General features: G+C 42.8%; 1 protein-coding gene across 6 annotated transcripts in view; it reads right to left on the reverse strand.

The window, feature by feature from the left end:
* RNF31 (ring finger protein 31) overlaps positions 1-24,996 on the reverse strand; it is a 99,171-nt gene extending 74,175 nt beyond the window's left edge. The window contains exons 1-3 of one of the 6 annotated variants that reach the window (XM_056525896.1): positions 24,907-24,996; positions 11,793-12,024; positions 9,951-10,094 (exon numbers count right to left, since the gene is read on the reverse strand). In XM_056525896.1, coding sequence (XP_056381871.1) covers positions 9,951-10,094; positions 11,793-11,948 — 300 coding nt within the window. In that variant the 5' untranslated portion in view covers positions 11,949-12,024; positions 24,907-24,996. Of the gene's footprint in view, positions 1-9,950; positions 10,095-11,792; positions 12,025-14,525; positions 14,600-14,821; positions 14,982-15,020; positions 15,119-24,906 lie in introns of those variants that run through there. The other 5 variants (XM_056525878.1, XM_056525868.1, XM_056525907.1 and 2 more) reach the window with 5 other exon arrangements.
* Positions 24,997-27,643: the final 2,647 nt, after the last annotated feature.

The raw sequence follows: 27,643 nt of genomic DNA on the forward strand, positions 1-27,643 counted from the left end.
CTTTACTGGAGTGTGTTTGTCACTTCAAAGAACACATTCCCACTGCTCTGGAGTCCAGTGGTGGCATGCTCTACACCACTCCACCACTGCTATGAAGCTTCTGTTTTAGAGATGTTGTACCAATTTTAATGCCAGATAAGGTTTTGAACTCTACAGTTACTTAGAGTGCTGGTGACTTTTATGCACTACGTGCCTCATAACACTTTCACTTTTCAATAATACAATTTACAGCTGATTGTGGAAGATCTAACAAGGAAGAAATTTTACAAACTGGCTTGTTGCAGCAGTATCATCCTATTCCAAAAATCTACGGCAAAACGGAAAAAAAAATCATTGTGCGACGAAATTGAAGAAAAAAGGCCATTTTCTAACTTTTGGGGGCTTCCGTTTCTACGCAGTAAATTTTTCGGTAAAAATGACACCTTATCTTTATTCTGTAGGTCCATACGGTTAAAATGATACCCTACTTATATAGGTTTGATTTTGTCGTACTTCTGAAAAAAATCATAACTACATGCAGGAAAATGTATACATTTAAAATTGTCATCTTCTGACCCCTATTCCTTTTTTATTTTTCCGCATATGGGGCGGTATGAGGGCTAATTTTTTGAGTCGTGATCTGAAGTTTTTAGCCGTACCATTTTGTTTTGATCGGACATTTTGATCGCTTTTTATTTATCTTTTTATGGTATAAAGTTACCAAAAATACGCTATTTTGGACTTCGGAATTTTTTTGCGCGTACGCCATTGACCGCGTGGTTTAATTAATGTATTAATTATTATATATTAATTATATTTTTATAGTTCGGACATTTACGCACGCGGCGATACCACATTTTTTTCAGTTTTTTTAATGGGAAAAGGGGGGGTAATTCAAACTTTTATTAGGGAAGGGGTTAAATTATCTTTATTAACTTTTTTTTCACTTTTTTGCAATGTTATAGCTCCCATAGGGGGCTATAACACTGCACACACTGACCTTTTACACTGATCACTGCAAAGCCATAGCTTTGCATTGATCAGTGTTATCGGCGGTTCATTGCTCAAGCCTGGTAAGCCAGCCTCCTGCTGTGTCCTAGCTGATCGAGACATTTTATCGCGATGGTCTAGATCAGCCCGACTGAGTAGCCAGAATGCTTTAACTTTCACTTTTAGAGGGGGCGATAAACTTTGATCGCCGCGTCTAAAGAGTTATACCGGACATCAGCCCAATTGGTGATATCCAGCATTAGTGTGGGTCCTCGTTGCTTATAGCAACCGGGACCCACTGGGTATGATGCATTATATCTGGGGATGCGCATATGGACGTTAATAAATGTCCATTTGCGCTAAGGGATTTTAACCATTTAAAGCACAGGCGGCCGGCAACTTAACCATTTAAAGCGCAGGCAGCTGGCAACTTAACCATTTAAAGCGCAGCGGGCGGCAACAACCATTTTAAGCGCAGCGGCCGGCAACTAAACCATTTTAACAGCAGCGGCCGACATCTCATTAATTTAAAGCACCAACGGCTTACAGGAGGACGGGGAGAACATATGAATATTTCCCCGATGTGGGGACAGCCACATTCATTTGAGGGGGAGGGGCCCAACCGGTATTGCGGTATAGGAAAAATTCATGTTGTGCAGGAAAAACATACCGGTATTCGGTATGAACCGGTATATCGCCCAGCACTACCTTGCGCTTCCATTTGAGGATGCCCCACAGATGCTCCTTAGCATTTAGGTCTGGAAACACACTTGATCAGTCCATCACCTTTACATTAGGCTTCTTAAGCAAGGCAGTGATCATCTTGGAGGTCTGTTTGGGGTTGTTATGTGCACCCAACTTTTTGGTTGACCATGGTGAGGCATATTCTGAGTGAACCATGTCCTATGAAACCGCTGTATGGTCTTGCTGCAGCTAAGTTTCAGGGCCTTGGCAATCTTATATCCTAGGTCACATTGAGCAACAATTCTTTTTTTCAGATCCTCAGAGACTTCCATGAGGCACCATGTTAAACTTTCAGTGACCATTATGAGAGAGTGTGAGAGCGATAACACCAAGTTTAAGACACCTGTTCCCCATTCGCACTTGAGACCTTATAACATTAATATGACAGGGACTATAGCTAATTGGTCCCTATTTGGACATTTCCAATTAGGGATCTACTCACTTTTGTTGCCAAGGCTTAGACATTAATGGCTGTGTGTTCAGTTTTTTTCAGGGGACAGCAAAGGGGACAGGCTGTGCATTCACTACTTTACACTGTAGTAGAGTACCATATTTATCGGCGTATAACATGCATTTTTTAGGCAAAAATTTTTAGCCTAAAGTCTATCTGCGTGTTATACGCTGATAAGCCGCTGCAGTTCAATGATTTAAAACGGGCGCTTTAAATCAATGAACTGCAGCGGCTTTTGCAGGTGCAGAGACCTGCCGTTGCTGCGGCTTCTCTGCCCCTGCCTGTCCTGGGGTCCAGAGATTGCCGGCGCCGCTGCCCCATTGCCTCCCCCCATCCCCGGTTTTATAATTACCTGTTGCCGGGGTCGGGTCCGCGCTGCTTCTGGCCTCAGGTAACTTTTTAAGGCAAATTAACTTTCCTAGGAACGCTTATTACTGATAATCAGCATGTGTAAAAGGGTCAGCTAACAGTCGACAAACAAGGATACACTGTTTTGTTGGCTGATATAATCTTTTGTGCGACCATTTAAATTATCACTATAAATCACACATCACTCTGTGTAAACAAGGGATATAGAGACAACAGTGATGAAATAATGGGCTGGACGATTAATCCTTGCAAAGGCTCAACAAGATTGGGGCTAGTTGCTCGCCTCCCATCAGCCTGTGCATAAGGGCCCTAAGGGGCGTGTTCCAATACTCTTGTACATACAGTGCAGCAGCACTTAAAGATTCAGACCATGGCTGTCAGGTATGCAGACCGCCAGTTCCCTGAAGTGTTTCCCCACCACCTGTTACTCTTCAGTTGCTGAACTACAGCTCCCATCATGACCTTCTGTCTGCGCATGATGGGAGTTGTAATTTTCAACAGCTTGAGAGTCACAGGAAATTATTTAAAATGTACCTATTGTCAACAAAAACTTTTTATATAATGTAGATAATACCATTATATGTATATTTGTGATATACATTGGTTAAAATATATGTATTTTTGTCCCTACAGCTATTGTCTGTGTGTCTCTATGAGGAGTCCAAATACAGGAAGTGAGGGTAAACAATCAGAGCTCTATGCAGGGCTATGTGCAGTGAGGTTCTGTGACTTGCTACAAGCTCACACATACATGATTGGCAAGCAATGAGTCTGCACAGATCCCTGCTTGTCCTGCCCTCACTTCCTGTAGTTGGACTCCTCATAGAGACATACAGGCAATAACTGCAGTGACAGCATTTTTTCACCCAAAAATATACACATTTTTTTAACTAATGTATTTTAGAAATATACATATAAAAGGTATTATCTACATTATATAAAAAGTTTTTTTGATGACAGGTACACTTTAAGTGCACAATACATATGGGGTCATATTGGCACAGTTCTTGTAGGGACATAATGACACATCACATTTGGGGGCACAGTGGCATCATTCATTAAAGGGGCACAGACATTGTTTAATAAAACACAGGGGTACAAATATTCCATACAGGGCACAGTGTTTGGCAATATTATATTTGCAGGCATAATAAGTGGCAGTTTTACACTCAGGGGCACAGTATTATACCAGGGACACATTGTGTGGCAGTGTTATACTTAGGGACACAGTGTTTGGCAGTATTTTACTAGGGGCACAGTGGCAGTAATATACTCAGGGGCACAGTGTGAGACAGTAATACAGTGCATAGTGAAAGTATTCGGCCCCCTCGAACTTTTCGACCTTTTGCCACATTTCAGGCTTCAAACATAAAGATATAAAACTCTAACTTTTTGTGAAGAATCAACAAGAAGTGGGACACAATCATGAAGTGGAAAGAAATTTATTGGTTATTTCAAACTTAAAAAACTGAAAAATTGGGCATGCAAAATTATTCAGCACCTTTACTTTCAGTGCAGCACTCTCTCCAGAAGTTCAGTGAGGATCTCTGAATGATCCAATGTTGACCTAAATGACTAATGATGATAAATAGAATCCACCTGTGTGTAATCCAGTCTCCGTATAAATGCACTGTGATAGTCTCAGAGGTCCGTTTAAAGCGCAGAGAGCATCATGAAGAACAAGGAACACACCAGGCAAGTCCGAGATACTGTTGTGGAGAAGTTTAAGGCCTGATTTGGACACAAAAAGATTTCCCAAGCTTTAAACATCCCAAGGAGCACTGTGCAAGCGATAATATTGAAATGGAAGGAGTATCAGACCACTGCAAATCTACGAAGACCTGGCCGTCCCTCTAGACTTTCAGCTCATACAAGGAGAAGACTGATCAGAGATGCAGCCAAGAGGCCCATGATCACTCTGGATGAACTGCAGAGATCTACAGCTGAGGTGGGAGACTCTGTCCATAGGACAACAATCAGTCGTATACTGCACAAATCTGGCCTTTATGGAAGAGTAGCAAGAAGAAAGCCATTTCTTAAAGATATCCATAAAAAGTGTCATTTAAAGTTGGCCACAAGCCACCTGGGAGACACCAAACATGTGGAAGAAGGTGCTCTGGTCAGATGAAACCAAAATCGAACTTTTTGGCAACAATGCTAAACGTTATGTTTGGCGTAAAAGCAACACAGCTCATCACCGTGAACACACCATTCCCACAGTCAAACATGGTGGTGGCAGCATCATGGTTTGGGCCTGCTTTTCTTCAGCAGGGACAGGGAAGATGGTTAAAATTGATGGGAAGATGGATCCAAATACAGGACCATTCTGGAAGAAAACCTGATGGAGTCTGCAAAAGACCCGAGACTGGGACGGAGATTTGTCTTCCAACAAGACAATGATCCAAAACATAAAGCAAAATCTACAATGGAATGGTTCACAAATAAATATATCAACTTTTCATTACAATCAGACCACAGGTGTACACATACTGGGTGGCTTCCCTATGTCTTTCTCAGGGCTCCTTTTCCTGAGTGCAATTAACCGTAAAATGTAGAAACAGACATACGACTGGGAATTGCACTTAAAAAGTTCTTTATCTCAATATTCATTCATATACAAACTTGCAATGAGACATATAGAACATAATCACCCGGTGCTCAATGAACTGTTCAGAGATCAATCCACTCGGTGTCTTCAGAACTCTCCATCCGTGACTTGCTGCTTGTTGGACGGTAAGTTCCTGGCCATGTGGACGCTAATTCTGAGGGGGTGTGGAAAAGCTCGCCAACATCCGAGCTGCTGGAAGTTTCAGGAGTCTCCTGCCTTTCTCAACATAGTTCCTGTGAACCCACCCCCACCTACTTATTCAGGTACGCTTTCTCGCGAGAATTCATTTCTATATACAAAATAATATGAAATAATTAAAACCAGGGTTCTGATCGGACGGTATTCATAAGAACACATTAAAAGCTTTCATTAATCCCTTTTGGGGCCAAAGAATCAAGACAATGTATCCAAAAAACTTCTCTTTGATTTAATCTCTTCTTTACCTGTTCACTATTAATACCCTCTATCTACTCCAGTATTAACCATTTTAACTCACTTATCTGATGCCCATTCTCTACAAAATGTCTAGCCAGACTTGACTCCCCGTATTTCTCTTTATTGCCATAATCTCCGGATACATTATCTCCATTCTCTTTTTAGACAACCTGAAGGAACTTCTATGCTCATTTAGTCTAATTTTCATTGCATTCATTTCATTCGTCTGTCCCACGTATGCCATTCCACATGGACATTTTAACATATAAATAACCTGTTTAGAATCACATGTATGAAAACCTTTTAATTTGATTTTATTCCCACGTGAAGGATGTACTACATTATCACCCCTAATTATACTATTACAATTTTGGCATGACCTACATGGGAACGTCCCTACTTTCTGTGTTTTTAGAAATGATTGTCTAGTCTCTTTTTTCTCCATTATATCTGCCCTAATCAAATGATTAGCTATGGATTTATTTTTTCTATATATAAATCTCGGTTTTTGTCTAAACAGACTTCCATATTTTTCATCTGCTTTAAGTAAATTCCAATACTTGTTCACCACCCTTCTTATCAATTTAGAGTGACCATCATATGTTGATATATATGTAAAGCTTCTATGTTTATTCTTTTTCTTCATTTTATTTTTCTTTCTCAATTCTTCCCTAGGAATTTGATCTACTTCTTCTGCTGTCTTAATTAGTTCTTTTTCTTCATAACCTCTTTGGGCAAACTTCCTAATTAGCATCTCTTTATTTTTAATATATTCCTCTTCCGTACTACAAATTCTTTTAGCCCGTATCATTTGACCTTTTGGTATTCCTCTGAATACCTGTGGGGCATGGCCACTGATTTTATGTAATAAATGATTATGGTCACTCTTCTTGGAAAAAAGGGTGGTCTCAAACCTATTTCCTCCATAACGCACCTCTACATCCAAATAATGAATGAGGTTTGGGCTATATTCACATGTGAACTCAATTAACGGGTGACAGTTATTTAGAAACTGTATATATATATATATATATATATATATATATCATCAACTCCTCTGGGGTCCCTGTCCAGATGACAAAACAGTCATTCACATACCTTAACCATTTCTTCACATGGACTGATAATGGGTGTGCTGGAATGAACTTTTCTTCAAACTTACTCATAAAAATATTAGCAAAACTTGGTGCGACAGGTGACCCCATCGAAGTCCCCTGTTGCTGTAAAAAGAGATCTTGTCCAAATCTAAAATAATTCTTACACAAAATCAGTTCCAGCAGATCCATTATGAACTGTATCTGAGTATTACTCAGAGTAACAGCTTTTATTAGTTCTTCTTTTATACTCAATATTCCCTCATCTGTGGGAATATTGGTATACAAGCTTTTATTGTCCAGAGTTAACATCATTTATATGATCCAAGAATTCATTCGTGTCTTGCAGACAGTTCGGCAATTTCTTAACAATCTTCTGGAGGTAAGTATCAACATATACCGCTAGAGGATATAAGACGATAGGTCGTCCCTGGGGTCGACTCATGTCTTTGTGTATTTTTGGTAGCAAATACAGAAGGGGGACACGGGGGTTATCATTAATGAGTAATTCTTTCACTTCCTTAGTGATTATACCTTGAAGAAAAGCTTCTTCTAGGATGTTACTCTGAGTAATACTCAGATACAGTTCATAATGGATCTGCTGGAACCGATTTTGTATAAGAATAATTTTATATTTGGACAAGATTTCTTTTTACAGCGACAGGGGACTTCGATGGGGTGCCCTGTCGCACCAAGTTTTGCTAATATTTTTATGAGTAAGTTTGAAGAAAAGTTCATTCCAGCACACCCATTATGAGTCCATGTGAAGAAATGGTTGAGGTATGTGGATGACTGTTTTGTCATCTGGACAGGGACCCCAGAGGAGTTGATGATATATATACAGTTTCTAAATAACTGTCACCCGTTAATTGAGTTCACATGTGAATATAGCCCAAACCTCATTCATTATTTGGATGTAGAGGTGCGTTATGGAGGAAATAGGTTTGAGACCACCCTTTTTTCCAAGAAGAGTGACCATAATCATTTATTACATAAAAACAGTGGCCATGCCCCACAGGTATTCAGAAGAATACCAAAAGGTCAAATGATACGGGCTAAAAGAATTTGTAGTACGGAAGAGGAATATATTAAAAATAAAGAGATGCTAATTAGGAAGTTTGCCCAAAGAGGTTATGAAGAAAAAGAACTATATAAGACAGCAGAAGAAGTAGATCAAATTCCTAGGGAAGAATTGAGAAAGAAAAATAGAATGAAGAAAAAGAATAAAGATAGAAGCTTTACATATATATCGACATATGACGGTCACTCTAAATTGATAAGAAGGGTGGTGAACAAGTATTGGAATTTACTTAAAGCAGATGAAAAATATGGAAGTCTGTTTAGACAAAAACCGAGATTTATATATAGAAAAAATAAATCCATAGCTAATCATTTAATTAGGGCAGATATAACGGAGAAAAAAAGAGACTAGACAATCATTTCTAAAAACACAGAAAGTAGGGACGTTCCCATGTAGGTCATGCCAAAATTGTAACAGTATAATTAGGGGTGATAATGTAGTACATCCTTCACGTGGGAATAAAATCAAGTTAAAAGGTTTTAATACATGTGATTCTAAACAGGTTATTTATATGTTAAAATGTCCATGTGGAATGGCATACGTGGGACAGACGGTTCGTGCAATGAAAATTAGACTAAATGAGCATAGAAGTTCCATCAGGTTGTCTAAAAAGAAAATGGAGAATGGAGATAATGTTTCCGGAGATTATGGCAATAAAGAGAAATACGGGGAGTCAAGTCTGGCTAGACATTTTGTAGAGAATGGGCATCAGATAAGTGAGTTAAAATGGTTAATACTGGAGGAGAAAGAGGGTATTAATAGTGAACAGGTAAAGAAGAGATTAAATCAAAGAGAAGTTTTTTGGATACATTGTCTCGATTCTTTGGCCCCAAAAGGGATTAATGAAAGCTGTAATTTTAATGTGTTCTTATGAATACTGTCCGATCAGAACCCTGGTTTTAATTATTTTATATTATTTTGTATATAGAAATGAATTCTCGCGAGAAAGCGTACCTGAATAAGTAGGTGGTGGTGGGTTCACAGGAACTATGTTGAGAAAGGGAGGAGACTCCTGAAACGTCCAGCAGCTCGCATGTTGGCGAGCTTTTCCACACCCCCTCAGAATTAGCGTCCACATGGCCAGGAACTTACCGTCCAACAAGCAGCAAGTCACGGATGGAGAGTTCTGAAGACACCGAGTGGATTGATCTCTGAACAGTTTATTGAGCACCGGGTGATTATGTTCTGTATTTCTCATTGCAAGTTTGTATATGAATGAATATTGAGATAAAGAACTTTTTAAGTGCAATTCCCAGTCGTATGTCTGTTTCTACATTTCACAAATAAACATAACCAGGTGTTACAATGGCCAAGTCAAAGTCCAGACCTGAATCCAATCGAGAATCTGTGGAAAGAACTGAAAACTGCTATTCACAAACGCTCTCCATCCAACCTCACTGAGCTTGAGCTGTTTTGCAAGGAGGAATGGGCAAAAATGTCAGTCTCTCAATGTGCAAAACTGATAGAGACATACCCCAAGCGACTTACAGCTGTAATCGCAGCAAAAGGTGGCGATATAAAGTATTAACTTAAGGGGGCTGAATAATTTTGCACGCCTAATTTTTCAGTTTTTTTATTTGTTAAAGTTTGAATTATCCAATAAATTTCGTTCCACTTCATGATTGTGTCCCACTTGTTGTTGATTCTTCACAACAAATTACAGTTTTATATCTTTATGTTTGAAGCCTGAAATGTGGCAAAAGGTTGAAAAGTTCAAGGGGGCCGAATGCTTTCACTATGCACTGTATATTCAGGGGCATAGTGTGAGACAGTATTTAATTAGAGGCACAGTATGGGGCAGTATTCAGGTTATACAGAGAACAGTAGATTTACATCCTCCACACATCAGTCACTATTTTTACCCTGTGACTTATTATTAGGGTAAAAAATAATGTTCCACCACAACAGGCAGCATCTATTTCTTACATGACACTGCTTGCACTAGGAGAACCAGGCATTAGAGTTAAGCTACTTGCAGCCCTGCATAAGCAGACCCTTACTAAAAATAGTTGAGGACCACTAAGATGGTGTATGTGTAAGTAACAAAATGTGTAAGTAAAAAAACTAAATATTGAAGCCTCTGTAATCTTGCTTTTACCATGACTTGCAGATTACCCTCCCACAATAAAGCCACATAACAGAACAGTTTAAAATGCAAACAAAGACAAAGAATTGCTAGCATAACTAAATACAACTTACATTAATAGCATCAACTGTCGATTTAAAAACCGGGTTGTTAAATTTGACAATTCTCCAGAACTTAGGACGGTGTAGTGAGAGGAGATTCTTCCCATACTTCTCTAAGATATTGAGAGCATTAATCACAGAACGGAGAGCTGGTGACTAAGGTATAAAGAACAGTATAAAGTCATGAGAAATATTAACCCTTCCCAACTTCAAACTATGAGTTACAGCTACAGCTCACCTACACTATACTTTAACTACGGTAACTGTACTATATGAAAGCCTGTGAACCATGACTTGTATTTACAATGGTAGTCACAGTGATTTATGAAGTAAAATTTGGCTTTGATGATGTCTTAAGTAAGCTACGGTACTTCCTTAAAAAAGGATCTGTGGCACACACAAAAAAATTATTTTATATATTTCAATATTATTAAATAGCTCAAGATCTCTCGAGCAAACTCCTTTTAAAGTTTCTTGATATGGCTTTCCATTCCTGAGACATGACGGTTTATATTTTGTTTGACAAGTCAGGGTATCAGTCAGATGGGTGTGAACTTAATTTTAATAAATAGGAGTTGAAATCTGGTGATGGGAGGATCATACTGTCCAGGGGTGTGAATGTTGGACATCAAGGGGTGTGTATATGACTAATACACACACCCTGGCTGTATTATTCAACCAGTTACCTGATATTCACTCCTATTATTAATATTAACTTTACACCCTTCTGATTCCCTGAATTGTCAAATTATAACCCCACATATCCCAGGAATGGAAGGGCATATCAAGAAACTGTAATACTGTGTACGATAAAGGCAATCTATTTTGGGGGGGTTGGCCAAAGGTGCTCTTTACCTAGGATTTATTTATTCTTTGCATTGGCTAAGGGTATCTCCTTCAGTAAGATATTTTACCTAATCAGTCATCCAGTGGAGGTTCTATGTTTAAGTGATGTAATAGATCAGAAGATATGGCATACAGGGTAGATAAATGCCAGTCCCACCTCTATGTTTTTACTCATTTCTAAAGCCCCTTTGATGCAACTGTCAATATATGATAAATGTCAATATATGGACAGTTATATCATCAGTCAATCTTCCTCCTGATCCCACTCCACAGCATTGGTACTGCTGACAGCCACCTGCCACACATTCAAAATATGTTGTGGGTGGCTGTCTGTGGTACCACTACCCCTGCAGTTCTAGTGAAAGGCAGATAGATGATCAGTAATGTCACTGGAGATTCCCCAGGTATTCAATGAACAGAAACTTAATGAACAGATAACATACTTTGATATCTGTAACCCATAGGCTAATATGGTATCTGGTAAACAAATATTTTTTTAGGATCCCAGGGTATGGATTGGCATTTACTATATTACATACTTTATTATTTTAGCTTTTTACTGATATATACACCTAGATGGTAGCCAAAAGAACACTCCCATAATGGATCCCTATGGACACTTTTAGCAGTGAACTTTTTCCAAATGTCTACAGCCTAAATTTAGGCCTCCGCTGCCGTCTTCTTTCTGGTTGCATGTGGTCAACACGTCACACTGCGGCTCAGCTAATTGCCAGCCGAAGCAATGCCCTGCCTTGGCCAGCGATAGGCTAAGCGGCAGTGTGATGTATTCAGCCCCAGCATGACGGCAGAAACTAGTTCTGCATGGGATATCTCCTTTGAGGAAGTACTAGAATATACTAAAAGGGGTCTATCCATTCAGCTATTTGATCTCCTGAATTTTCTCCAATTAACAAAGGATGTTGTTTTCAAGTATTTTAGCATGTGCATTCACTTGTGTAAAAATAGATTCTAAATATTTTTACACAGGGTGTTAACACGACTTATTACCTGTTCACCTCCTGGAAGAAGAGTCTGCAGGTCCAGTCTACGATAGCGATCTTGGAATGGGACCTCTAGTAACTTGTCAAGGAAATCAGTCGTCACAGTGTCAGGCTGGTGAATCAAAGCAAGTTCTAAAGCATCCCTCAGCTGCCAGGTAGCCATGCCTCAGCAGCAGACACTAACATTGGGATGTGCTAAATGATACACAGTAGCACTTTAGATTTCCTTTGTAACAGCCCTTTCAAAAAGATGTAAAAGTTCCATTTAGACACCAAATAGTAAATAATAATAATTCTTTATTTATATAGCGCCCACAGATTCCACAGCCCTGTAGTCAAATTGGTGTGTACATGTTATAAAGGGTATACAGTGTGCTGCTAAGTCCCATATGCCATCAATTTCCTTAAAGGGGTACTCCGGTGGTCAACGTGTTTTTCCATTTTTGACTTACCCTATTTGTTTTGTTTCATTTCTATTCTTGTTGTTTAGGCTACTCTATGAGGGCTCATTTTTTGGGCCGTGATCTGAAGTTTTTAGCGGTACCATTTTTGCATTGATAGGACTTATTGATGACTTTTTATTCATTTTTCATGATATAAAAAGTGACCAAAAATGCACTATTTTGGAATTTGGAATGTTTTTGCACGCACGCCATTGACCGTGTGGTTTAATTAATGATATATTTTTAGAATTCGGACATTTCCGCAGGCGGCGATACCACATATGTTTATTTTTATTTTCACAGTTTTTTTTTTTTTTTTTTTTTTTTTTTAAGGGAAAAGGGGGGTGATTTAAACTTTTAATAGGGGAGGGGTTAAATGATCTTCATTCACTTTTTTTTGCAATGTTATAGGTCCCATAGGGACCTATAACACTGCACACACTGATCTTCTATGTTGATCACTGGTTTCTCATAAGAAACCAGTGATCGATGATTCTGCCGCTTGACTGCTCATGCCTGGATCTCAGGCACTGAGCAGTCATTCGGCAATCGGACAGCGAGGAGGCAGGTAGGCACCCTCCAGCTGTCCTGTAAGCTGTTCGGGATGCCGCGTTTTAACCGTGGCTATCCCCAACAGCTCCCTGAGCTAACCGGCATGGTTTCACTTTCATTTTAGACGCAGCGTTCAACGCCGCGTCTAAAGGGTTAATAGCGCACGGCAGCAGTGGCCCCGCGTTATAGATCGGGAGCGGACTCAGGACGTACAGGTACGCCCTGGGTCCTTAACAGGTTAAGGTAAAATTCAATAGCTGTAGGGCAACCAAGCTGCCTTTCTAAAGATTTAGAAACATTATACGGAGTACTCATGGTATATACCTATCAGTTCCTGTCATAGTATCAGTTCCTTTGCATCTGTTGTTTCATATACAGAGTGCATTATATATTCACTGTGCTTTGTTATACAGTGCTTTGTTCCAGGTGTCCACCAGAACCTCTCTGAACCAGAGAGGCTAATGGTCTGGTTCCATTTTTTGGCCCGAATTGAATCAGTGAAAGAGGCCCCAAATGGAGCCCCAACGCAGAGGTCTTAAGTAATTGATTCATACAAACAAAATAGCTTGCCCTTCTCCAGTCCATAGATGAGGAAAAAAAATTTTTGGGCATCTCTCTGTTATTTTCCTGTAAATAAAAGTAACTAATGATGGGTAAAGGCTAAAAAAAAAAAGTCCTATTAATAAAGTATAAATATTAGGGATCGTCCGATTATCAGATTGGCCAATATTCACGATTTTGTAAGTTATCAGTATTGGCATCTAACCTGCCGATAACGCAGGCGCTTTAAATCAATGAACTGCAGTGGCTTTTGCTAGGCCAGAGACCGCCGCTGCCACCCGCTTCTCTCCCCCTGCCTGTCCTGGGGTCCTGAGTCCAACCACCGACGCTGCCCGATTGACTCCCCCGCCTATCCTCTGGCCAGAGACTGCCGCCGCCACCCCATTGCCTCCCCAACCCCGATTTTATAATTACCTGTTCCCGGGGTCCGCGATACTTCTGGCTCCTGCGGCATCCTGCGCTGTTGCTGTGCGCAATGACAAGTGATGTCCTCAACGCAACGACACCGTCATTGGCCCGGCGCACAATGAAAGCTCAGGACGTCGCCGGAGCCAGAAGTAGCGCAGACCCCGGGAACAGGTCATTATAAAACCGGGGACGGAGAGGCAATGGGGCAGCGGCGGTCTCTGGCCAGAGGATAGGAAGGGTGAGGCAATCAGGGAGAGAAGGGGGTGGCGGAGGTCTCTGGCCCCGCAGAAGCCACCGCAGTTCATTGATTTAAAGCACCCACATTAAATCATTGATCTGCAGCGGCTTCTGCAGGGCTAGAAACAGTTTATCAGGGTATACCTGCACAGACACCTTCATTTTACCAAGGATATTTGGGGGGGGGGGGGGTATTAAAATGCACAGAATATCGGTATAAGTTATTGGCTATCGGCCTGAAAGTTCACAGGTTATCGGTCGATTCCTAATAAATATTAAATAATACACAACCACTTCATGACTTATTTCTATGCATTCTCCACCGAAAATTACAGTATAACAATCTGTGTTTATTACATGGTGGAAGATTTATCCATATTTACAATACTGGGAAAACCCCAGGAAGCTGTGAAATGATTTGGTGAGAACATTGTAATAGAAGTTATACTTTTTCTAGATCAATGGTGTGGGGTTGACAGGTGGTGGTGTATGTAGTGACTGACCATAGAACTAGGTATTACTTATAAAGTACTGCTTACATGTAGTCTGACCAGCTGGAACTTTATACCTTACTTTAGTAATAAGGGCGATATTTTCCACAAACGGGTCATGTCTGTAACAGAACAAATACACAAAGCAGTGTCTTTAGCCCAGTGTTTCCCAACCAGGGTGCCCCCAGCTGTTGCAAAACTACAACTCCCAGCATGCCTGGACAGCCAAATTTTGTCAAGTCATGCTGCGAGACGTAGTTTGGCAAAAACTAGAAAGCACTGACCTGCAGCTTAAACCCAATAACATAAATGAACTACGGAACTAAGAACAGAAAAAGTCGCACCACAAGAGGCTGGAGATTACCGCAGTGTCTGGACAGCGGGCCACACCTCTATAAACAGGCTTATTGGGATTGTGTGGGGGCATGCAAAGCCCTGCTCTCCCACTAGCTATCTGTCTCAGCACTCCCGCCATCACCACAGCTCCCCCAGGTCAGCCCGAAGCCCCTCACAGTACCTATACATGTCCCCATGACGCATTACCTCAGCGCACTCACACCTTCTCTTCTTATTATGTGTTTAACTTCCTCTTTCCCGAGAAATGACAGACTGCTGTTCAGCTGACACACAGCTACACCTAGTGGTCGGAGGTAAAATTGCACTGAAGATCAGTGTGCGTTTCATCGCTATTCACCCCACAGGTTGTGTGCTCCTCTCCATAGTCACTGACTATTACATACCTCTCAGCAGGCCTCCTTCTCACACTTCCCATCAGTTTTTTTAAAATATTTGTTTACAGACATGTTGTTAAGCTGTATTCACACGTAGTATTTTGGTCAGGATTTTGCTCACTACAGTGATCCCTCAACTTACAATGGCCTCAACATACAATAGTTTCAACATACAATGGTCTTTTCTGGACCATTGTAACTTGAAACCTGACAACATACAATGCTATGGAATCTGCAAAACTGACCAGTCAGAATGGGAATTCTGGTGTCTGGTAGCGCCCCCTACAGTACAGGGAGGTATTACATGTTCTGTACTACTTTTAACCTATGCTGCTTGGACATCAAGTAAGGGCGGCTCCATTTAACTTTTTTAGGACATTGGGGGAGATTTAGCAAAACCAGTGCAGAGGAAAAGCTGCCCAGTTGCCCATAGTAACAAATCAGATTGCTTCTTTCATTTTTAGGAAGGCCTGTGAAAACTGAAAGAAGCGATCTGATTGGTTTCTGAGGGCAACTGGGCAGCTTTTCCTCTGCACTGGTTTTGCTAAATCTCCCCCCATTGCGTGTACTGTACAGAACCCTGAAGAAGCTCCTGTCCTCTACATAGACCAGTGTTTCCCAACGAGAGTGCCTCCAGCTGTTGCAAAACTACAACTCCCAGCATGCCCGGACAGCCAAAGGCTGTCCGGGCATGCTGGGAATTGTAGTTTTGCAACAGCTGAAGGCACCCTGGTTGGGAAACACTGAAATAGACAGTGATTTACAGCTCCCATCAGATCTTTCTTACTTTTATATGTAAGGATTTGCTTTATCTATATTAGTTATCTACTTATTTTTCTTTAATCATCACTTTCTCCTATTTTTGGATGACATTTTGGGGCTTCAGAACCAATTACCAGGTTTACATAGAGTTATGATCTCAACATACAATGGTTTCAACATACAATGGTCGTCCTGGAACCAATTACGGTAATATTGTAACTTGAGGGACTACTGTATTTCTTTTCTAGTAAAAGCAGGCAGGCGTACAGTCTTCAGCCAGGTCCAGACAATAACACAAATACATTTTTGTATTTTGTCACAATTTGAACAATATTGTTGTGTTTTTTTATTATTTTTTTTGCAGCAATGTTGTGCAAACTGTTGAAAAACTACTCCAAAGCCATCTGGAGTGGAGTATAAGTACTTCCTGAGTTTTCACCCAGGTGAGACAGCCGCAATGCCAGGAATACATGCAGAGATGGGACGGGTGAATAGTCTGTAGATACAACACAGTCCAGTGAGGGTTCAACAGTCAGTAGCAGAAAAAAGGAGTGGTGCTGGTCACTAGCAGGAGGAAGAGATTTAGCACAACAAGGGTTAAACAGCCACATCAAAAAGATGTAGAAGGCATGAAGATGTTCTGGTAAGCAACATAATGAATAACAGGCTAGATATAGGCTCAGTGTTGACAATCATACCCAGAAGGGTCAGCATGGCACAGGTCAGCTATAGGACCACCTTTACTATGACAGAACCACCTTATTGGCCAGGCACAGATGAGTTGGTAAAGCAGCGGTGGAGGACACATTAAAGTTGTGCACACTGGCCCTTTAAAATGCAACCAGCACATGGAACCCAACCCATAAAGGGCAGTCCAAGAACTGCAGCTTTGGAGGAGGAACAACCAGCTGGCGTGGAGGTGGTGAGTGCTAGACCAACCTCCAGTGCTTCAGCTATAAATGCACAATTTACAATGTCAACTTTAAGTTGGTATAATTTGTTAAACATCCTTCTACTTTTTAAGATTTAGGGTTTATAAGCTTAAAGGGGTGCTCCGGTGAAAACCTTTTTTCTTTTAAATCAACTGGTGGCAGAAAGTTAAACATATTTGTAAATTACTTCTATAAAAAAATCTTAACCCTTCCAGTACTTATTAGCTGCTGAATGCTACAGAGGAAATGCCATTCTTTTTGTAACACTGATGACATTACGAGCACAGTGCTCTCTGCTGACATTTCTGTCCATTTAACAACCATGCATAGCAGATATATGCTAAGGGCAGCATGGTGGCTCAGAGGTTAGCACTGCTGCCTTGCAGTGCTGGGGACTTGGGTTCAAATCCCACTAAGGGCAACAATAAATAAAGTGTTGTTATTATTATTATAATATTGCCAGCAGAGAGAACTGTGCTCGTGATGTCATCAGAGAGCATTCCAAAAAGAAAAGAATTTCCTCTGTAGTATTCAGCAGCTAATAAGTACAGGAAGGATTAAGATTTTTAAATAGAAGTAATTTACAAATATGTTTAACTTTCTGCCACCAGTTGATTTAAAAGAAAAAAGGTTTCCCCGGAGTACCCCTTTAACAATAAAAAAAAAGTGTTTTCTACCAGAGTACCCTTTTAATAGGGTACTCCGGTGGGGGGGGGGGGGGGGGGGGGGAAAGGTTTCAAATCAACTGGTGTCAGAAAGTTAAACAGATTTGTAAATTTTTTCTATTAAAAAATCTTAAAGGGGTATTCCAGGCAAAACCTTTTTTTATATATATCAACTGGCTCCGGAAAGTTAAACAGATTTGTAAATTACTTCCATTAAAAAATCTTAATCCTTCCAATAGTTATAAGCTTCTGAAGTTTTCTGTCTAACTGCTCAATGATGATGTCACGTCCCGGGAGCTGTGCATGATGGGAGAATATCCCCATGGGAACTGCACAGCTCCCGGGACGTGAGTCATCAGAGAGCAGTTAGACAGAAAACAACAACTCAACTTCAGAAGCTAATAACTATTGGAAGGATTAAGATTTTTTAATAAAAGTAATTTACAAATCTGTTTAACTTTCCGGAGCCAGTTGATATATAAAAAAAAGTTTTGGCCTGGAATACCCCTTTAACCCTTCCAGCTGCTTTGTGCTCCAGAGGAAGTTGTATAGTTTTTTTTCTGTCTGACCACAGTGCTCTCTGCTGACACCTCTGTCCTTGTCAGGAACTGTCCAGAGCAGTAGAGGTTTCCTATGTGGATTTGCTCCTGCTCTGTACACAGACAGCGCTCGATCAGTGCTCCTATTGAGGTGAGGGTGTTGGAAGGGCAGATGTTATTAACCCTTAGGGCAGATGGTATTAACCCTTTGTGTTTGACACAAGGGTGTGGTTATCCTCTACACCACCCGACGTATGGCCGCTGGTTCCTGGGCATGACGTGGGGCAAATAATCACTCCGATGCAAGGTTATTGAACAACGGCACTTTACTGAGGCAGACAAGGTGTTAAAGTCTTTACAGCTCAGTTAAGGCCCAAGGAGATGCTCAGTGAACTTTAGGGAGCTTGTTGGCTCGCTGGAACTTTTAGTGGACTTGGACTGAATTGTGCAACCTACACTGACTTAAGTAAATGACGGACTTGACTTTCTTTACTATCTTCACTAGACTTGTCCCCTGTATTTGTGCTTACTGCCAGGCTTTGACTTTCACCTGCAGGGGGTCAACTGGTACTAGCTACGTGACTAGGCCTTGGTCTCCCTCAGGAACACCAGACAACTCTCAGGTCTTCACTTGGCTGCAACTGCACTGAGAACTGACTAGGCTAGTTCCTCGCTGGTACATAAGGGAACAATTTGGTGGGATCCCATTGGTCACCAACAAGTCACCTGTTCACTTGCACCTTCCTTGGTTACATAGGCCTTAGCAACAATATTTAAAGAGACAAATGCCTCAAAAGATTAACCAGCATATAACAAAAGAGCTTTTAACGCTTTACAGTACATGAGAGGGATTGAGACCCAGGAGAACACTTAAATGAAAGCCGCCACACAGGACTCCTGTACTGGGCCACCACATTATGCTTCAGAAAGTCATGGCAGGCTGGAACAATGGAGCACCGACAACACTGATCAATGCTGTACTATGGCATAGAATTGTTCAGTGCATGCAATCTCAGGATTGCAGCTTAAAGAGGCACTGTCATTTTTGAAAACTTTTTATATATTGTAGAACTAATCATATGATGGCTTTTTGCAATATAATTTATTAAAGGAAAACGGTAACCCGGTAACTGCTATACCTACCTGTATTCCGGAGCCCTGATCCTCCAAAGGTCCCCCTCTTCCAGAGCTGACTTGGGCTTTGAGGCGGGCCCGCCGGCTGGATTTATATATTCATAAGCGCCAGTCACGTCGGCAGGCACGAGCACTCACGTGACCAGCGCTTATGAATATTTAAATTCAGCCAGCAGGCCCGCCTCAAAGGGCAAGTCAGCTCTTTAGGAGGGGGACGTTATAGCAGTCCGAGACCCCGCATCGCTCTCCTGTTCACCCGCACTATAACCCGGTGTATCGGGTTATAGTACGGGTAAACGTAACCGTTTTCCTTTAAAAAAAAAATGTCAATTTTACCCAGAAATTAAATCTAAAAATAGGTGTCATCTGTCTAGCCAGACAGGTCTTGATTTTGCAGCATACCAGATACCGGCTGTAAAGCATGCTGGTATCCAGTATAGGCAATCTCTGCTGTATGCTATACAGCTTATGCACAGGCACGCACTGCCTGTGAACGAGCACAGGGAGCGTGCAGAACCCGCAGTGTAAACAAAGAGAGGGAGTCGGGGAACCCCCCCCCCCTGCCCTCCCTTCGCTGCCTCCGGGACACCAAGAATAGTAATTCCGCCCCTATCACGGAGGAGTATGACACGCTGCGCAGAGCCATGAGGTGCAGCCAGCAGGAACTGTGACAGGAAGGAGGAGAGCACAATGCGCTCTTAGACCCCCAGCCAGGCCCATGCTGTGCCAGAGGCCCGCCTAGGTGTTTGCGGACTCCAGCATGCCAGTAATCGGCAGGGTAAGACTGATCCCAGTGCCCGCAGAGAGGGGGCTGGCTGGGGAAGAAAAGGGAGCCACACGCCTCCATGGAGAAGACACGCGGCGTCTGGAAGGATAACTCTGCGCTGCACCAGGCAGAGAGTGCCGGCGCAGCCAGCAAGGACTGGGCCGCAGGAGGTGAGTGCATAGCGCTACGAGTGCCTACTGTGGGGGAACCCGATGCCGGTGCATAGCCTCTGAAGTCCCTCCTATGAAATCGTTCAGCAGGCATCCCGGCATATCGCCCAGGGGGGTCATTATGCCCCCCCATGTCGGCGATCGCCGCAGATCGCTGGACAATTCAGTCCAGCGATCTGCGGCGATTCCGGGTCAATTGGGTCTCCAGTGACCCGGTGACCCGGAATTACTGGCTGTTCGGGGCCGTCTCCGACGGCCCCGAACAGCCAGAGCCTGCAGGGGTGAGGTGGCACTGGTGCCACCTCACGATCGCCCTGATTCGTCAGCCGGATTACCGGCCTACCAATCAGGGCGCCTGCTGCGGGTGTCACTCCCGCACCCGCTCCGCCCCTCTTCCAGAGGACGTGAGCGGGTGCGGGACGTGCACCCCGGGTGCTGGGGACCCCGATCCCCGGCGTCAATGTTGGGATCGGGGCCCCAGGAGCAGCGGCGGCAGCGGCGGGACTGACACCATGCGCTGGATCGTTGGAGGTGAGTGACAGCCTCCTGCTGTTGCTTAGCAACAGCTCCCAGCATGCAAAAAGGGCATGCTGGGAGCTGTAGTTATGCAACAGCAGGAGGCAGACAACCACAACTCCCAGCATTCCCTTATGGGTATGCTGGGACTTATGATTTTGCAACAGCTGGAGGCACATGTTTTCTATGGAAAAGTGTACCTTCAGCTGTTGTATAACTACAACTCCTAGCTTGCACAAACAGCTAAAGTGCATGCTGGGAGTTGTAGTGGTGCATCTGCTGGTTGCATAACTACAACTCCCAGCATGCCCGTTGGCTGTCGGTGACTGCTGAGAGTTGTAGTTTTGCAACAGCTGAAGGCACACTGGTTGTGAAACTCAGTTTTTTTTTTTTTACCTAACTCAGTGTTTCACGACCGGTGTGCCTCCAGCTGTTGCAAACTACAACTCAGCAGTCACCGTACACCATGCACCGTACATGCTGGGAGTTGTAGTTTTGCAACAGCTGGAGGCACACTGGTTGTGAAACACTGAGTTGGGTCACAAACTCAGTGATACATAACCAGTGTACCTACAGTTGTTGCAAAACTACAACTCTCAGCAGTCACCGACAGCCAACGGGCATGCTGGGAGTTGTAGTTATGCAACAGCTGGATGTCCATCCCCCCCCCCCCCCCCATGTGAACGTACAGGGTGCACTCACATGGGCGGAGGATTACAGTAAGTATCTGGCTACAGGTTTGAGCTGCCGCAAACTTTCTGCTGCAGCTCAAACTGCCAGCGAGAAACTACTGTGAACCCCCGCCCGTGCGACTGTACCCTAAAAACACTACACTACACTAACAAAAAATAAAATAAAAAGTAAAAAACACTACATATACACATACCCCTATACAACCCCCCTCCCCTCCCCAATAAAAATGAAAAACGTCTGGTACGCCACTGTTTCCAGAACGGAGCCTCCAGCTGTTGCAAAACAACTCCCAGTATTGTCGGACAGCCGTTGACTGTCCAGGCATGCTGGGAGTTTTGCAACAGCTGGAGGCACCCTGTTTGGGAATCACTGGCGTAGAATACCCCTATGTCCACCCCTATGCAAATCCCTAATTCAGGCCTCAAATGCGCATGGCGCTCTCACTTTGGAGCCCTGTCGTATTTCAAGGCAACAGTTTAGGGTCACATATGGGGTATCGCCGTACTCGGGAGAAATTGTGTTACAAATTTTGGGGGGTATTTTCTGCTTTTACCCTTTTTAAAAATGTAAAATTTTTGGGAAAACAAGCATTTTAGGTAAAAAAAAAATTTTTTTTTTACATATGCAAAAGTCGTGAAACACCTGTGGGGTATAAAGGTTCACTTAACCCCTTGTTACGTTCCCCGAGGGGTCTAGTTTCCAAAATGGTATGCCATGTGGGTTTTTTTTTTGCTGTCCTGGCACCCTAAATGCGGCATGCCCCGAGAGAAAAATTTGCTTTCAAAAAGCCAAATGTGACTCCTTCTCTTCCGAGACCTGTAGTGCGCCAGCAGAGCACTCTTCACCCCCATATGGGGTGTTTTCTGAATCGGGCGAAATTGGGCTTCAAATTTTTAGGGGTATTTTCTGCTATTACCCTTTTTAAAAATTAAAAAATTTTGGGAAAACAAGCATTTTAGGTAAAAAAATTTTTTTTTTTACATTTGGAAAAGTCGTGGGGTATTAAGGTTCACTTTATCCCATGTTACATTCCCCGAGGGGTCTAGTTTCCAAAATGGTATGCCATGTGTTTTTTTTTACTGTTCTGGCACCATAAGGGCTTCCTAAATGCAACATGCCCCCCAAAAACCATTTCAGAAAAACGTACTCTCCAAAATCCCCTTGTCGCTCCTTCGCTTCTGAGCCCTCTACTGCGCCCGCCGAACACTTTACATAGACATATGAGGTATGTCCTTACTCGAGAGAAATTGGGCTACAAACACAAGTAAAAATTTTGTCCTTTTACCCCTTGTAAAAATTAAAAAATTGGGTCTACAAGAACATGTGAGTGTAAAAAATTAAGATTGTGAATTTTCTCCTTCACTTTGCTGCTATTTGTGTGAAACACCTAAAGGGTTAAAACACTTACTGAATGTCATTTTGAATACTTTGGGGGGGTGTAGTTTTTATAATGGGGTCATTTATGGGGTATTTCTAATATGAAGACCCTTCAAATCCACTTCAAACCTGAACTGGTCCCTGAAAAATACTGAGTTTGAAAATTTTGTGAAAAATCGGAAAATTGCTGCTGACCGTTGAAGCCCTCTGGTGTCTTCCAAAAGTAAAAACTCATAAATTTTATGATGCAAACATAAAGTAGACATATTGTATATGTGAATAAAATAAAAAATATTTTGAATATCCATTTTCCTTACAAGCAGAGAGCTTCAAAGTTAGAAAAATGCTAAATTTTCAAATTTTTCATCAAATTTACGGATTTTTCACCAAGAAAGGATGCAAGTATCGACAAAAATTTACCACTATGTTAAAGTAGAATATGTCACGAAAAAACAATCTCGGAATCAGAATGATAACTAAAAGCATCCCAGAGTTATTAATGTTTAAAGTGACAGTGGTCAGATGTGCAAAAAACGCTCCGGTCCTTAAGGCCAAAATGGGCTCCGTCCTGAAGGGGTTAAACACATAATTTTGGTTAATTGGAATTGTGTATTTTTATTTATGTTCTTTTTTTCAGTTTTTTTTCTTGATTTTTTTCTTGTCTCAATTCTTAGGCCACTGCCTTGGCATCCCATGATCGCTTTACCAGGATCAGAGCTCAGCTTCACATCTGACAGTTGCGGTGGGAGCTCAGCAACATGTGGCAGCTTGCTGCCAATGCAGATTACACAGGCACTGCTTGTAAGCTTAATTCTTGAATATAATTATATGCCCAATTGTGGGAATGGCCCGCTAAATTTAGCATACAGGTACATGTGTTTGAGGGAAGGGCTTAAAGGCGTACTCCACTGCTCGGTGTTTGGAACAAACTGTTCTGAACGCTCGAGCAGAGGCCGGGAGCTCGTGAGGTCATAGCCCCGCCCCCTCATGACGTGGCGCCCCCTACCATAAACTTGCATTGAGGGGGCTGGACATAATGTCATGAGGGGGCGGGGCTATGCCATCATGAGCTCCCGGTGCTGGCTCCAGCGTTTGGAACAGTTTGTTCCAAACACTGAGCAGCAGAGTACCCCTCAGCTCTATTCAGAGTACAACAGAGGGAGAGGTCATGAGAACAGCATAGAGAATAACAACATAGAGAATCTGTGAGGAAGGGAGAGGGGGCATGATGACAAGTTTGGGGGGCTGACCAGCAAATTAAGACAGGCTCTACAGAAGTAACTATATTCCCCTTTTCGGCTCTATAAGTGATATACTTAGCGAAGTGGAATTTTCCTTACTTATCCTGGTTGGGTAGGGTTAATGTTATCAAAATGGTTACTGTGCCCCGACTTCTATACCTTTCCCATACCCTTCCCATCCCTATAGTTATATCAAATCTCTTATTACTACAAAAAGACATCGTAGCTTATATTTGGGGTTACAAGAAACCTTGCATAGCTAAATCAGTCATGTATTTCAATAAGAGACTGTCGGTCCCCAATATTTTTTAAATATTATTATGCTGCTCGTATAGCTCAACTAGCTCTTATCAACATCCCTTCTGGAGCCCCTAAATGGGTGTTTTTAGAGAACTCCTTATTTTCCCCATACTCTTATGTGGCCTTTATGTAGTCATCCTGCCCAATCTCCACACTTTTACCCTCCTCGGCTCTTGTGACCCTATATTCTTTGTCTCTTAAAAACTGTTCATGGTGGAAGCACCAATGGTTTTCAAATATATGCAATAGAGCGTGTTCACACAGGACCTCGTGGTGGTTGCATGCGGTGAAAATTGCTTGAACGTGAAGCATATTGGCAATTCACCTTGGGTACAAGTGCACCCAAAGGGTTACATTTAAAAAGGGAATTGCTATTTCACTATTAACACCGCATTGCAACCTACACGATTAGAAATGCAGTTTGTCATATGAAATGAAATTATACATTCTTTCATTTTACTCTGTCATATATATTTTTTACATGTTTAATGCATGATTTTATGACATTGCTTTATGCCACTGTTTTCCTAAATGCTTCCTAGCCATCTAAGTCCACATCGCCCATTAGTATACTGTTTTAGCAATTTTTGTACTTTTACTTGCATTTTATATTTTGTATTGTATCAGTATCCTCCCCCTGCACCGGTGTCAGCGGACTCAGAGGAGCTCTGATTGGTAGTAAGTCATCCGCCCATTACCTGTCCGGTATTTAACTGACACCTGTGCAGAGGGCTGACATCACTGACGAAGGGTGCATGCGCCTGAAACGCTTCTGATCTGCTGGTTGCTTGTACCGTTTTTACCGTGAGTTAATAAAGTCTGGATTTTCTACTTACCCATGCTGGATTGCCGTTCTTGCATTTGGATTTGTGTGCACCGGGCTGGGTGCGAATCCGTGTCGGGGGTGTACGGGTGGAGCGAGCTGGACTACATTGCCAGATACTTGCCAAGTTTACAGCCTTTGCGCCCTCCCCACCTTCCAGAGATTCTCACGGACTCACAAGGTACTTTTGTTTGCAACCCAGTTCACTATTGCGTTTACAGCATGGCTGGCTTGAACCGCTCTGCTAAAGCTGCTAGCTTATTTGCCGCATCTGGTTCCCAGGAACCCAACCTGGTTAACCTGAAAGTTTGTATACACAATCTCGAATGCTTACAACAATAAGAAATTGTTACGCCGAGCGCTCCGGGTCCCTGCTACTCCCCGGAGCGCTCGCGGCGTTCTTCTGTCTGCAGCGCCCCGCCTGCGGGTCGCATCCCAATCGTCTCACCTGTCCCGTTCCCCTGCTGTCATGTCCCGGCGTGTGTGGCCCCGCTCTCTAGGGCGCGCGCGCGCCGGCTTTCTGAAATTTAAAGGGCCAGTGCACCACTAATTGGTGCCTGGCCCAATCAGTTGTAATCACTCCCATTCCATATAAAAACCCACTTCCCCTTCCTGTCCTTGCCGGATCTTGTTGCCCTAGTGCCCTGAGAAAGCGTTTTGTGTATCCCAAGCCTGTGTATCCAGACCCTTGCCGTTGCCCCTGACTACGAACCATTGCTGCCTGCCCTGACCTTCTGCTACATCCGACCTTGCTCTTGCCTTGTCCCTGTGTACCACGCCTGTCTCAGCTGTCAGTGGGGTTGAGTCGCTATCGGGTGGAACGACCTGGGGGTTACCTGCTGCTGCAAGTCCATCCCGCTTTGCGGCGGGCTCTGGTGAAAACCAGTAACCCCTTAGATTCTGTTCCCCTGGTACGGTCCACGCCATCACCTCACTGACACAGAGGATCCAACTCCAGTGTCCTCTCTGCATACCAGTCCGGATCCTGACAGAAATGAAGTTCTGTTGGGACCATACCATCCTCACTAATTATATCACTAAAGACATTATCCCAAGGGGACTGCGAATCAGAAAAATCCCCAATGTGGTATATTGTGATGAAATGCTAAGTGAGTGGAATGAGGCTCTCACCATTTGTTCTAGGATTATAATGCGAACCATCACCAAGTTTGAGTCACGCAGGTTGGAAAACCTCAAGGAGGACATTGAAAAGCTTAAAAGTGAGGCTGAACTATATAAGGACTTACCTGAATACAAGGTATATATGGATAAAATAAATGAGCGCATCAATAAAACGGAAACCCACATCATGGAAACTAAAAAAATCTAACTACAGCGTGACATACGGGACTATGAAACCAACCAAGTATATGCTTGGGGAAAATGGGAATCAAGTGAGCCCAAATCCATTCTTAAAAACAAAAACAAAAAATCATAGAAGAAAACGCAACCGCAAACAAAAAGTCACATTCAGTTCGTCTGAATACGAAACTGAAGTCAATGGTGATAGCACAGAGTCGGATGCGTCACAGTCCTCAGCTGTCCAACATCGTAAATGTCAAAAAAAAAACAAGCCCACAGGAAACCCTCCCGGAAGGGGGGGGGGGGGGTAGGGGGGGAGGAAGCATCGCCGACGTTGCTACACCCAGACTGAGAAGTCAAGTGAACAAAGACTAACTTTTATAAATTTGTCTAATAGGACACTGACTTTAGACCAGGAAAGTGTTCTTAGTAAGGGCATGAATTTTTCTCCTTCTAAAGATCTACATGTCTTTATAATGAGGTGGCCCGCCTTCTCGCGCTTATATACTGTCCGGTTGCAGGGCGTGCAAATTTTTTTGTGCTTTGATTGATTTTTCGGGGGATTATTATAATGTAAATACGATGTATACAGGTAAATATGAGGTATAACATGATGTATACAGGTATATATGCGGTATCACACGATGTATGCCTGTATACCTCCTATCCCGACCTCCTATCCCGTCCACCTATCTCAACCTCCTATCCAGACCTCCTATCCCGACCTCATATCCTCTTCTCGTATCCCGTCCTCCTATCTCGATCTTCTATCTCGATCTCCTATCTCGACCTTCTATCTCGACCTCCTATCTCGACCTCCTATCTCGACCTCCTATCTCGACCTGCTATCTCGACCTCCTATCCCTTCCTCCTATCCCGACCTCCTATCCCGACCTCCTATCCCGACCTCCTATCCCGACCTCCTATCCCGACCTCCTATCCCGACCTCCTATCCCGACCTCCTATCCCGACCTCCTATCCCGACCTCCTATCCCGACCTCCTATCCCGACCTCCTATCCCGACCTCCTATCTCGACCTCCTATCCCGACCTCCTATCCCGACCTCCTATCCCGACCTCCTATCCCGACCTCCTATCCCGACCTCCTATCCCGACCTCCTATCTTGTCCCCCTATCCCGACCTCCTATCTCGACCTCCTATCCTGACCTCCTATCCCGTCCTCCTTTCTCAACCTCCTATCCCTTCCTCCTATCC

This window comes from Hyla sarda, chromosome 1 (assembly GCF_029499605.1).
Source record: "Hyla sarda isolate aHylSar1 chromosome 1, aHylSar1.hap1, whole genome shotgun sequence".
In the NCBI taxonomy this organism is placed as follows: domain Eukaryota; kingdom Metazoa; phylum Chordata; class Amphibia; order Anura; family Hylidae; genus Hyla; species Hyla sarda.